Raw genomic sequence first — 14,171 nt, 5'->3', positions numbered from 1 at the left:
TATCCTAACTTTGCCACACATGCAGAAATCGAAAGTGTTTAGTCAAATAAACTTGGTTAAGAGCAAGCTAAGGAATAACATGAAAATAGACACCATTAATGCATTACTTCACATTCATTATGGCCTTAAAAGGATGTCAGAAACTTGCGTAACATATGACTTTCCAAATGATGTTCTCGACCTTGTAACCTCAAGTCATAAGTATGAGTAGTCAAACAAATATGCATCAGACAAGCCTTCAACATCATCCACTGATGAAAATGGAGATGACGATGACGGGCGAAACATCATATTACTATTACTTTTATCCTCTTCACCACTGATCGGCTCGTTAACCGCTTGGACTATCGGTTACGTCTCTGTTTACTTTTCCTTTTCTTTTATCTTCACCAATAGATTGGGCGGCTAGCGGTCACGTCTCTGTCACGCAACTTTTGGCCAACTAAATGATAAGAAAAGAGCTTGTATGGAAAACATTCATTAAAATGCGTAGTTTCCTTCAATTTCTATTTAAATATGTATGCACTGAAGAGTTAGCCATATTTCTAGCCTATATTGTTTTTAGTTTAGACAGTTTCTAGTCATTTCGTACCCTTGGTATAGCCGATCTTGCGGGGAGTCATCTGGCACCACTGGGTATAATGCGTCTCAGTGACCGTGGGGCAAGGAACATTGGTTTCCGTCGGGACTTCCTACACTCGCCTAATAATTTAATTATTCGGAATTAGTGATATATTTCAACAATACAGTACATTTACGATGATCAGGGGGTGAATGAAAATTCCGAAAAGCGGGATAGAGGTTCTCATGAAGGATTTCACTCCATGTCATTACTGTACACCCTCATCACCAAACATGGTAGACTGATATAAGGACTAAAGCCAATCGGGGCTATTCCCCCTGTTAAATAGTGCGGGTGTTGTGTAAAATACGTCACATGCGAGATATCAAGGATTCAAATACTGTAAATTAGAGTTCTTTGAGATATGTACCGGTTTACGGGTCCGACTAATTACCCAAATGTAGCCGCAATGAAGTCAAATAATGGTCCTACATGAATAAATCGGACTGCCAATCACTTCTCGACTGGTATTTGGTGTCACGAAGTCACAAAAAATTGGTAAACTTAATTTAATCTGAGTTAATAGATCGAGTGCATGTATCTAACCTAACCTAACCTAACCTAACCTAACACAACTCATTAAATTAAGTTTACCAATTTTTTGTGACTTTATGACACCAAATAATAATCGAGAAGTGATTCACAGCCCGTTTTACGCTTGTAGGACCATCATTTGACTTCATTGTGACTACATTTGGGTACATTTGGGTAATTACTCGCTCCCTCGGCACATGCACGTGATCTATTAACTCAGATCAAAGTACGTTTTCCAATTTTTTTTTTACTTTGTGACACCAAATACTAGTCGAGAAGTGATTGGCAGTCCAATTTATTCATGTAGGACCATTATTTGACTTCATTGCGGCTACATTTGGGTAATTAGTCGGACCGCCGGTTTACTATACTGTCAATGCGCGGAACCAAAATACATGTTCTGCTCATGCAATGATGCAAGGAATATTCCTTGTGCTTTGTGCGCAGTTCATATAAACAAACCTGCCGAGGGCCTGCGACAATGAGTGAAGGCTCTCAAGTCTCTCATTGGGCTGCGATTAAAGTTCCCAGGCTCTACGGTTAGGTTATCCGCCAACTCTTTGCTCAAATTATCGGATTACTAGTAGTGATAGGTGATTTTAGTGGTCATTTTTTGTTCTCCACCCATCACCTTTTTCCACATGAAAAATATATTTTTACGCTAGTTTTCTTGCTGTTTTAGAAGATTCTGACATTTACCTTTGGGGCAAATATTTTTTTTTTTTTTTTTAGTTAGGTTAGGTATTCTTGCTGTTTTAGTTGATTATAAATGAAATATCAGAATCATCTAAAATGCCAAGAAAACCTAACCTCACCTAACAACCTTACCTAACCTAACAAACAAAAAAAGTGATTTGCCCCAAAGATAAATGTCGTCAGAATCATCTAAAAGAGCAAGAAAACTAGCGAAAAAATATATTTTTCATGTGAAAAAATGTGATTGGGGGGGTTAATGAAAAATTAGCATTTTAGTTATTGCTTGTTGGTTGTAAGTACTGTATATATAGCTTAAAATAAGATGCTTGGTTAATATTGATGGCTAACCCGCTGACTTGTTATTTCTTTTACTATTTATTATCTTACTTTTTTTTTGCATCAGTAAGTTCTGATATAATAATAATTTCATGTGCAAATGCTTCGTTTTGTAGATATTTAGGTTGCAAATATTGATGACAAACCCGCTGATGCGTTACCTGTTTTGATGTTTATATTCTTACTATATTTTCATCAGTGAGTTATGTGATAGTAATTTTTTGGAGAAATTGCTTCCTTTGATAGATAATTAGGTGACAAGGTGTGCATTACTTTGTCTGACACACACTCACAACTTTGTCTCGGTAATTATTTAGGACTACTTCATAGCCGCTGGGTTGACCAATATATTTTTCCAGTGTATTGTGGTGTGTTTAAAACGAATCTGACCTTCATTTTTGGCAGAAATTGCTCGTTTTTGCTCCCCCCCCCTTCCCCAACAATAATGGGGGAGAACCTGGGAAATTGGGTTTTTTGGGTGGGGGAGAAAACTTAACGAGTCATCTAACCCGACCTAACCCTTGCCGGGGGTTTTGCCCCCAGACCCCCAATAGGCTTAGCTTAAACTAACCTAGCCGAACCTAAATGTTTCTCAGTAGTTTAAAACTTTGGGGGTGTCATGTCTGAAACTACAATACTGTACCTTAGTTAAAAGTGAGTAGGATAAGTTAATTAGTAATATGTAGTTGATAACACCATCCAAATCTGCCTAACCTTACCCAACTTCCTAACTGGGGGGCTCCACCCTCAGACCCCTTGGCATATTAAATATCTCAGTTTTAGGGTGTTTGTGTGGGAAACATCATAGAAAATAGTGTCTTAGAATTGTCTAAACTATTCTTTGCAAAGAAAAAATCATTTATCCCATCTTTTATCCCATGCCAAGTTAAGCTTCTAGGAATCGTTGTAAAAACGTAATATTTTAAAAAGAAAGACTGCTGTTCTGACTAATTATTCTTCTTGTAAATCCTTGTGGTCCTTAACCAAAAACATCTGTAATAACTTCTGCACTCCCTTTTTTCCTCCTCTCTTCTGACCTGATAACTCTGTAGCCAACTCTCCCCCTGATAAAGCCAATCTCTTTGGCACCTTATTCTCCTCTAACTCCACCATCGACGATTCCAACTATATCCCTCTTACCCCTGCTCCTCCTACTGAACCTATGCACTTTCCTATAATCTCCACTTGTAGGATTGCTGGTGTGTTATCCAGGTTGGTTGTGAGTAAGGCGCATGGACCGGAAGGAATACCCCCTTTGTGTTCTGAGGGACTGTGCTTAAGTTCTAGCCCCTGTGCTAGCTCGCCTCTTTCTCCTTTGCCTCAAAACCCAAACTTTTCCTTCTTCTCGGAAGCATGCCTTGGTTCAGCCCATCCCGAAGAAGGGTGACCATTCCAATCCCTCTAACTATCGCCCCATTGCCCTAACTTCATCCCTCTCTTAATATTTTCGAAACTATTTGAACTCATTTTCTCCGTTACCTTGAGCATCATTCTCTTTTGTCGGATCACCAGTATGACTTACGTCAGGCGAGATCTACTGGTGATCTGCTTTCCTACTGCACCCATCTTTGGTCATCCTCTCTTAAGGATTATGGGGAACTTTTGTCATGGCCCTCGACATTTCAAAAGCATTTGATAGGGTATGGCACAAGTCTCTGCTTTCTAAACATCCTTCCTGTGGTTTCTCTCCCCCACTTTGTTCTCTAATTTCTAGCTTCCTTGAGAACCGATCCATGGCAGTTGTTATCAAGGGATCGATCTCTCGCTCTTTCTCTACTACTAGTGGTGTTCCACATGGTTCTGTTCTTTCACCTACTCTCTTCCTTCTTTTTATCAATGAATGTCTTCACACTATGACTAATTCTATCTATTCTTATGCTGATGATTCTACTCTTCACTCTTCTCCACATTTTCCCCTTCTCCCTAATTCTCAAACTAGATCTGTTTCTAGAGCTGATATCATTACATCTATCAATGCGGATCTGTGCAGCATCTCCGAATGGGAAGGTAGAAACTTGGTTAAATTCAATACTGAAGTAATAAAACACAGTACAGTACCTGTATTTACCAATTACACTTTCCAAATTAGGTGATCTCCCACGAATCACATTTCAGGATGCAATCATTCCGCCAAATTCTAAAATAGATATGCTAGGCCTCGCCATTTCCTCTAATAAGTCATGGAAGCCACACATCCTCAACATTGCTAAAGCTGCCTCCCGAAAGTTGGGAATGCTGTACAGATGCCGTAACTACTCCTCTCCTGAGCAGTTGCTTCAAGTATATAAGGGATTCATTCGTCCTAACTTGGAGTACTGCTCTCATATCTGGGGTGGCTCTTCTTCTGTCCAACTGTTAGATAGGGTGGAATCAAAGGCATTTCGTCTTATTAACTCCTCCTTTAGTGGGTAATCTTTCTTCCGTTTCTCTTCGCCACAATGTTGCTTCACTCTCTCTCTTATACAGGTATTTTAACGGGCAATGTTCAGTGGATTTGGCATCCTGTGTACCACCGGCAAGGCCGTGGGCTCGTAATACAAGTCTTGCCCACGGTACCCACTGTTTCTCTGTGAATGTCGGTCACACTAGAATAACCTGTTATAGAACAGTACATCCTTCTTTCCTCACACAGCCAAACTGTGGAATGCTCTGCCTTCTTCTGTGTTTCCATACTCATACAATCTGTCTCACCTCAAAAAGCTGGTTTTCCGGTATCTTCGTGGTGTAGATTAATATAATTTTTCTTTTCTTTTTTTAATTTCTTTTACTCATGTTTTTTCGCCCCCTAGGCCCTGTTGTGGGTCGATGGCCTGTACTAGGTATTTTTCTGATTTTCAACCTCTGAAATCTTACTTATGAGTAAAATGCACCAAAAGAGTTACAGGTGAAAATTGTCTTGTTTTGTCTGAACTTACCATTAACAAAAACAAAACAAAACAACAACTAGTGAATTATGTCTTGTACTATATAAATTTACCAAAATTTTGAAAGAGTTGTCTACTACTTAGCCATCTATCTGTATGTAGGCTATTTGATAGACCTAGGACATAAGCGGTATCAATCATTATAAATATAATGGCTTATTTTTCAATTATCACCAATTAAATGGACCATTTATCAGTTATCAATAATAAATTATCAGAAAATAAAAAGGCCTTTTATCAGCTATCAGAATTAAACAGAATTAACCCATTCCCCTCGCCCCCCTCCCCCTTGGCATAGGACAAGGCTCTGCCATATGCAGCAGTGGGTTGTCCCAAACTATTATTTAATAGATGGTGAGAGGAAAAAAAATTAAGTTGTAAATTTACAAGGTATTTAATGATTAACATCATTGCCATTTAGTGTTGGTCCTGGTCCTTAATTGATGAGGTAGTACTCAGCCAAACAGGACAGTACGGTATTTACTCAGGTACTGGGTTTTTGATCAATCACTTTGGAGCATTCCTGGTGTTTGCACAAATTTGGGTACTATGAAGGTATAAATAGTTAATTTCTCCTTTCAAGCAGATTTCTCTTTGACAGAAACTTGGCAGCATTTTATATTTATGTGACATTCTTGGTCAGCTTATAAATTTATTATCTGGCATATTGACAATCACAACAACCATTTGGTGGTAATAACATGTTTTCAGTATCATTAATTATAAGTCTTTTTTATACCAATACCGTACCTACAAAAAGCTTTCAATATATTTGTTGAACTGCAAATAATGTACAGTTAATATAAATATGAATAATATTATTCAGTCCCATAATCTGGCATATTTATTTTAGAGGGGCAATGGGGGAGACTGCATTGGAGTTTGAACTTGATTACATTAAATCTAGGTTTATTATAATAAATATGTTTTTATTGTCTGTTATGCAGGCGAGATCATTGTGCATAAGGGCAAGAACACCTGGCTACATCAACAATAGATAATGCACTACGTCAAGGCTGGGAAGTACTTAGACTCTGTCACCCAGGCAGAGAAGAATGGTATCCGAAAGGTTGAAGCTAACTTTATTACTGAAGGTAAGTGAAACAGATTTCTAATACAGTATTTTTTTATATGCTCCTACTACTCAAGTAGGTATCTACTAAATCATGTAGTAAAGTTGAAGACTAATCCCACGAGACAGATATATTTTGATGAGGAAGAGATGTCTGTTTAAAGCTAAATTAGCAAAAAAATCAGCACATAGGACAAAAATAAAATTACAAGAGAACCTCTGGGAAATATAAACTAAATTATTACGATCACATGAAAATCAACGAAGACTAGAGGAACTACGGGTAGTGCTCAGCACGAAAGAGAACTCAAAATTCTTCTTTGTAGATGCTAATAGGAAGTCAAGAACTACTGTATAACAACATTAGGCCCATTTGAAAATGAAGAAGGCAACCTTAAAGGTGACCCAGGGAAGCTGGCATAAATTCTAAAAGCACAGTACTAACAGAGATTGACATAAGCATTGAGGACATTATAATTATCAGCCATAGACAGCATAGCACCAGGTCTAGTTGATTGCCACACTAGATTTATGAGAACCTGTAAAAAGGAACTAGCTCCCCAACTGAAGCAGCTATGTACCAAGTCATTAAACACAGGCATTGTACCCCAGCCTTAAAGGAGAGCAAAGTGTCACCTATACACAAAGGAGGCAGCAAAGGACTGGCTAAAAATTATAGGCCAGTAACACTGACCTCACACCCAGTAAAAATACTGTACTGTAATGGAAAGAGTAATAAGAGAAAGATTGGTCGCGATCTAAAGATCTCGACTGCCTTTAATGATGGACAGCATGGCTTTAAGAAGGGCCATTCCTGCTTCTCACAGCTGCTATTACACCATGAAGCCTTGCTAGAGGATATGCGAAATGAAAAGGACGTGGATGTTGTATACCTGGACTTTGCCAAGGTGTTTTACTAGGTCGACCATGGTACAGTATTGTTCTCTATAAACTAAGAGATCTCAGCATCAGTGGGAGTCTTGGGAAATGGCTATACAGCTTCATGACAAGTAGAGTTCAGAAAGTATCAGTACAGGCCACCTCTCAGACTCAAGCAAGGTTAAGAGTAGAGTGCCACAAGGATCTGTGCTGGGCCCCCTACTATCCCTGACAATGATAGGAGAAGTTGATACAGAACTCTGACACACAAAGGCGACATACTTTGCAGATGACATAAGAGTCAAAAGGAAAATTAAAAATTATGACGACGTGGCATTATTACAAGAGGACTTATACCGACTGCTATATTGTGCTGAAGCCAACAATATGAAAATGAATAATGACAAATTTGAATTGATGAGATATGGACAATTGCAAGACATAAAAGTCACAACCATCTACCAGGTACACTAACTTACCATCCCACCTAAGGAACATGTATGGGACCTGGGAGTTTACGTGAGTGCAAGCACATCCTTCACTCTTCACATCAATAATTTCAAAGAAACAGCCAGAAAACTGACTGGGTGGATCATGAGAACCTTCCAGACAAGAGAGGGGCTGTATATTAACCCTCTGGAAGGCTCTTGTACTACCCAGGATAGAATACTGGTGCCAATTATGGTCACCCAACAAAATAGGTGACATTACAAGAATAGAAGCACTCCAAAGGAGCTTCACAAGTAGAATCCAGGTTCTCCAGCATATAAATTACTGAGTGCTGCTGAAAGATTTAAAACTATACCCACCGTAGAGATGGAGAGAGAGCTACGTGGTGACCTGTGTCTGGAAGATTCTGGAAGGACTTGTACCAAATGTGATGGCTGATCCCAAACCACCACCCAAGAACACTGAATTAACTAAAGTCGGGACCTGGGTAATACGTAATAAACTGACCTTAAACACGATCTTTCACGGAAGGAAAAAACTTACCCCCAGACTTGGACCCCCTGTACCTTGGTATTATAGTCCTCAAACGTGAACAAAATACTAAATTCCTCTGAGTTATTGTTGATGAGAAACTTAACTGGAGAAACCACATACAAGCCATTCACAGTAAAATCAATAAACAGTGCGGTATCATGTATCACACTCGACAGTCACTCACTCTCACAGCAATGAAAGAAATCTATCATGATCTTGTTTACCAACACCTAATACACTGTCACACACTATGTGGGGGCCTCTGGCTCTTCAAAAACAAAATCTCTGGTTACTGCACAAAAGTAAGTTGTATTGAAAATGGCGTACTTGAAAAAAACAGATCACACAAACGAAAAATTTGCTATACAGTAAAAGTCCAAAAATCCGGATGCCGGAAATCCGGACCACCCGAGAATCCGGACTTATCAAAACTTAAACTCTATATTTTTTTTTTTTAGCTGGCTTTTGTGTGTGTGCATGCGTGAGCGCCACAGCTGCACAGCGACAACAAGCGACCACGCGGTCACCACTTTAAAATGAGCAATCAGACTGTGGCAACGTATGTAATTTTGAGTCCTACTCTTTCCATTTACAGAGTACTGTACAAGCCCATAATAATGGCTCCTAAAGTAGATAAACTTCGTTGTGTGAAGAGAAAAAAGAACATGTTGAAATTGAGTGACAAACTTGAAATAATTAAGAAACTAGAACGTGGTGTGAGCAATACTGTTCTAATGGAAACATACGACATTGGAAAGTCTACAATTTTTATGATATAAAAAAGGCAAAGAATGAAATTTTAGAATTCACAGCTTTATCTTTAAAACTGCTTGTTTTGATAAATGAAGCATGCTATATTTGCTAATGAATAAACTATCAAAATGTACCTGTTCATCTCTTCTTTATTTCTCCTGAAATTTGAATTTTAAAAGTACTGCCTGAGAATCCGGAAAATCCGAAAATCTGGACCGACCCAATCCCCAAGCAGTCCGGATTTTTGGACTTCTACTGTATTGAAATTTTTAAAATTCGAAGATATTAACACCTGCTGCTGTGCCCTCTTTGTTTACAAATCTATCAATCACTTGCTTGACAATATTTATTTCCAGTTCCGGAATAATCAGAGATACAACTTAAGACACCCAGAGCTACTAAGACCACCCCCCATGTGCTCCTCTCAGTCCCAGACCTTCATAAAATATCATGGTGTGAAGGTGTGGAACAACTTACCCCCACACATCCGAGCAAAGACTACGCTCCCTTCCTTTAAATCATCAAAACCATTTTATCGGAAATTATCATGTAAATAAATAAGTATCGTAATTACCATTGCAATAAACATAATTGCCAACTAGACATAATCATGACAGCTCTGTCCTCTTGTTCAACCTTAATACTGTACAACCCATGATGTACTGCTCCCCCATTATACTTATGTTTTTCAATTCCACTGTAATATATATATATATATATATATATATATATATATATATATATATATATATATATATATATATATATATATATATATATATATATATATATATATATATATATATATATATATATATATATATATATATAAAATAAATAAATATTGAAGTGATAACCGTGGTAATATCATGAGATGTACTTATTACCACCATGCTATTGTACTATTCCAGATGATACTAAATGTTACATAATACTTCCTTGACATAAATGTATAGTATATATCAGGTGCCTCAAAGAGAGCTCAGGTTCTCAACTGGCTCAGCCATGTTAATATTGCTATTATTATCCACTCTGTATCTGTATTTTCCTGGCTAAATAAACTGTTTCAATTCAATTCAACATTAAGAGGTCAGAATCCACAAACCCAGTGCTCGAGGACCATTGTACACAGTTGCTTCTTTTATAATGGGGTCTACTTATTCAATTCTGTGCCCAAAGACATCAGGGAGCTGTCAGAGGTCACAACGGACTCCTTCAAGCTCCATATTGACAGATGGCTGATGAGCCCCCGATACCAGGAAATGCCAGCACAAACCCTAACTTCCTGCCAGCACTGCAGGACACAAGGATTATTGAGCTGCCTGGTCACAGCAGAGGTCCACCTCAGCTGCATCTATAGGAGGACAAAAGTAAGTACAGCATGCCCTTAAAATTCTCGAAGGTTTGGTTCTCAAAATGGCCACCAATTGCCAAATCCGCAAATATCATTTGCTTACCGGGGGGAGGGGTTAAATTTTTTACTCATGTGCAAAGAAATGTATATTCCCTTTATGTGTTTGCCCTTAGGACAGTTATTTTTTTTTTACCTGTTTTGTGTGTGTGTGTGTGTGTGTGTGTGTGTGTGTAACAACAACACACACACACAGACCCAACCAGAGCCACGAGAACTCTCGCCACTGTGTGATGAGAGACCAGGAGACATGATCTTGTTAATCCAAGAAACTGTCTCCAGCCAGTATACTGACACCTGACCAAACACACCTGGCTGTACACACCCAGGTTAGTAATAATTAGGAAGCATTACCAGCCGGCGTACCACGATAAGCACACCACGCCCTGTGACCCCGAACCACCGCACATCTGAGCAAACACACCTGTTCAGACTCACCCAGATCGGTGATAACTTAATTAGGAGACGACATCTGCCGAGGCCTCCAATAAAAGGGCCCTACAGCTCCTTCCAGGGGTCAGACAGAGAGAGACAGAACCCAGAGCCAGACGAGGTCACACGCAAGTCGAGGTCGGGAGGGGAAACTTCCCTTCCCAGCACCGTATCCACAGCTGGCAGTCTCCTACAGGAGACAGAGTCCAGTGCCCACTGGGACCACTCCCCCCAGCAGTACCAGGCCATGCAGTCAGAGTCCTCAGCTGCTGGGCCTCCCTCAGGTCATACTTGAGTCGTCGTCAGAGCGATCCATAGGGTGAGTTACTTATGGTGGGAAGTGTATCCATTTCATGTTTGTGGTCGGGAGTCATTGTCTAGAAACGTCAATATAATGATCTATTAATGTGTCCATGCCATTCATTAAACTAATAAATAGCTGTACTTAGAATTGTTGTTCAGAAGAATTCCCCCTAAGAATATACCAAGTTCAATAACTATTCGGCCACACTACCAACTTTCCTCACCTTACAAATCCTATAACTATAACTCCTACTTTACCTTCTACCTGAGATTTCACTCATTACAGCTCCATAAATATGCATTTACTGTGACATTAATAATAGGTCCAAATATAGATGCAGTACATACACAGTTCACATTATGGAGGTGGTTAACCAATAAGCATTAACCCTACCTGGTGCAAGTGTCTGGCATTGGTATCTAGTGCAGTACGTAAAGGGGTGATAATTGAGTGTTAAACTCTGGCGACCATTATGACCAGAATTTCATACAGCATTGTTTATTTTTTATTAATCCTCCAGTCCTTCTTCCTGTCATAAATAATTTTAAATATTTTTTCTGTACATTCTAACGAGTTTGTTACCATACTTTTGTGTAGATATATAATGTACAGTACATAATACAAACATGTATCTGGTGCAGGTCTCGCTCATAGTATCTATAGTTTGTAATGCAGTGTGTAAAGGGTGACTGTAGACTGAGGCAACCGTTATGGCCAGGTTATTGTACCGCACTTTTTTAATTTTCTATTTCTTCCTGTGTCATAAATAATTTACAGATTTTTCTATACATTCTAAGGAGTTTGCTACGATACTTATGTATCGGTAATATGCATAAATTTATACAAACTGACATCGGGATTGTCGACTCTGTGATCTCATTGCGATTTGATCTGATGTAAGTAAATAACAGTAGCACAGATATTACAATGAAAATCGTCAAGAAAATCAAGGCCATTATAAGATCATTTAGCGTATACAGATAGACCCCGACTTATGACGGGGTTAGGGACCCAAATCCAGGTCGTAAGTCCGACATAGATAAAAAAAAATATATATATATTTTTTTTTTAAATAAATAATCTACAATGAAATACAGTTCAGTAAAAGTAATGAATAATGAGGAATGGATACAGTACAGTGAAAGTAATAAATAGTAAAGAATGGTTACAGTGTGACTGAGCACTTACCTTTAATGTAGTCAGCTGAATGCACATGGGGCCCCCATAATTTTCTAATTATACATGGAGACTACATTAACTGGAAACGTTTCGGTATAGAAAATGCGTGTGTCATTTGAAGGAAAAAAAAAAAAAATAAAAAATAAAAAATCTGCGGCGGTCGTAAGTCCCGACGGTTATAAGTCGTAGCAGTCGTAAGTCGGGGTCTGTCTGTATTATGTTTCATTATAAATTTATTATCAAGAAAGTGTATAGCTACTATAGAGCAGTGAGTTTTAGGCTTGGGCGACCGATATTGTCCAAATATTGTACATTAACCTATTTGTTTCTTTACTTCCTCTTTTATTAGTCAGTGACATATGTTTGTTTCTTTACATTCTGACGAATTTACATCGATAGTTATATGAACAGTTACTGTTGCTTGGTTCTCACATTTTATATACATTAAATAATACAACTATAGTTAGCAGGCGTACCATATTGCCCTTTTCTCCTTGTTACTAGTACAGCTCCTCCTCGACTTAGGACAGGGTTAGGGACCCAAATCCAGGTTTCACGTCGAAAATGCTTAAATAATACATAAAAAATTTAAAATGGGTGTCTTTTTCTTCTCAGCACCACAAAACTCTCACTTTTAAGCTTGCCAGCCATTTTAAGGTGAATTACAAAGGAAAATTTTGTCTGTGTACTGACGTTGGGACTCGAAAATACGTACAGTGAGTTCTGCTATAACGCGTGTTTTGATAACGCGAATTTGCTCTAACGCGATTTATGAATTAGGAACGATATTTGTATTACGCGAACGCTTGTTTGCTATAACGCGATTTTTGCTTACTCTTTCTCCAATTTTGTGGTACAGTATTAACTGTGAATATAATAAAGAAGAATATCAACAAGAAGCGTTCTGGTGATAGAATTCCCGGTGATGATCGTAAAAGAAAGGATATAACACTTGAAGAGAAGCTCGATTTTATCAACCTCAAAATCACCCTTCTCCCCCATCAAGTAAAGTGTTACATTTACTGTATGATTTCATTATTAGATATGAATGTAACATTTATTTAGACTGTGCTATCCTTTGTGTTAGGCTAACTACTAAATTTTTTCGATTTCGAGTAATCTGCACCTAACCCTATTTTCTCCATAAGCCCTGTTATTTCTATTACGCGATTTTCTATAACACGATATTTTACAAGAACACAATTATCGCGTTATAGCAGAACTACCTGTAATTGACAAAATTTTGGTACGACTGAGGCAGGTCGTAAGTGCTGGTGGTCGTAAATCGAGTAGGTCGTAAGTCGGGGAGGAGCTGTATATGGAATTTCTATTGACAGCATAACTATGAGTGCAAATCTGTTGTTATTGGGATATGTACAGATGTTTATACAAGTAAAATAAAATATATAAAGAAAATCAGAAAGTGAATGGAGTAAATTGTAGGGAAAATGTTTGAATCTCTAATTTTTTAAATATCAGAGTACAGTATTCTTAGTATGGAAAAATGTGATTATTGGGTGCAACTAAAGGGCTAACAAGAAGACTGAGCTGTCTGTTACATTTCACCAGTAGTTAAATATTTAATTTGGTTTTAGTTTGCTTCCCAGAATGAATGTGCTTGATAATAGACAGGAAGGTCTTTCTTATGGGATAAAAGAGGATTAACATTACATCTCGATATTAATCTTTTTCACAGGCTGCCGAAGGACCCATGCACATGGCAAAAATGGGTTTTGGCTCTACAAAGAGACACGTACACACCAGGCAAACGAGCATGTCTCTGCTCTAAGCATTTTGCCCCTGAAGATTTTGACAGGACTTCTTTGTTTTGCATCAGACCACGAGAAAATGCTGTTCCTAGTATATTTGAGGCTTTCCCTGCTCACCTATAGAAAAAGACAAATAATAGGAAGCCCTGTACTGGATACCTCCCCTACAAACGCTGTTTGTCGCTGAGTAGCCGACCCCGCGAATTCCCCAGTGTCTGCCTCGTGATCTAGGTCAACCAGCGCCGCCTTACATGACGGAGGTCAACTACTAAGCCA

General features: G+C 38.5%; 1 protein-coding gene across 10 annotated transcripts; it reads left to right on the top strand.

The window, feature by feature from the left end:
* Nucleotides 1-326: 326 nt before the first annotated feature.
* LOC121879676 lies at nucleotides 327-14,171 on the top strand. Of its 10 annotated transcripts, none has more exons than XM_042386805.1 (5): nucleotides 643-858; nucleotides 1,604-1,695; nucleotides 6,060-6,206; nucleotides 9,980-10,170; nucleotides 13,823-14,171. In XM_042386805.1, exons 3-5 carry the CDS (start codon nucleotides 6,113-6,115, stop codon nucleotides 13,913-13,915), a joined length of 378 nt encoding a protein of 125 aa, XP_042242739.1. In that variant the 5' UTR covers nucleotides 643-858; nucleotides 1,604-1,695; nucleotides 6,060-6,112; the 3' UTR covers nucleotides 13,916-14,171. The 10 variants fall into 10 exon arrangements, with proteins under 10 accessions (XP_042243008.1, XP_042242652.1, XP_042242920.1 ...); XM_042386428.1 differs by having other exon boundaries at nucleotides 643-964; XM_042386508.1 differs by having other exon boundaries at nucleotides 643-964; nucleotides 1,604-1,749.

Source organism: Homarus americanus, unplaced genomic scaffold (genome assembly GCF_018991925.1).
Source record: "Homarus americanus isolate GMGI-L3 unplaced genomic scaffold, GMGI_Hamer_2.0 scaffold51859, whole genome shotgun sequence".
NCBI lineage: Eukaryota > Metazoa > Arthropoda > Malacostraca > Decapoda > Nephropidae > Homarus > Homarus americanus.
This window is presented reverse-complemented; position numbering and strand designations above follow the sequence as displayed.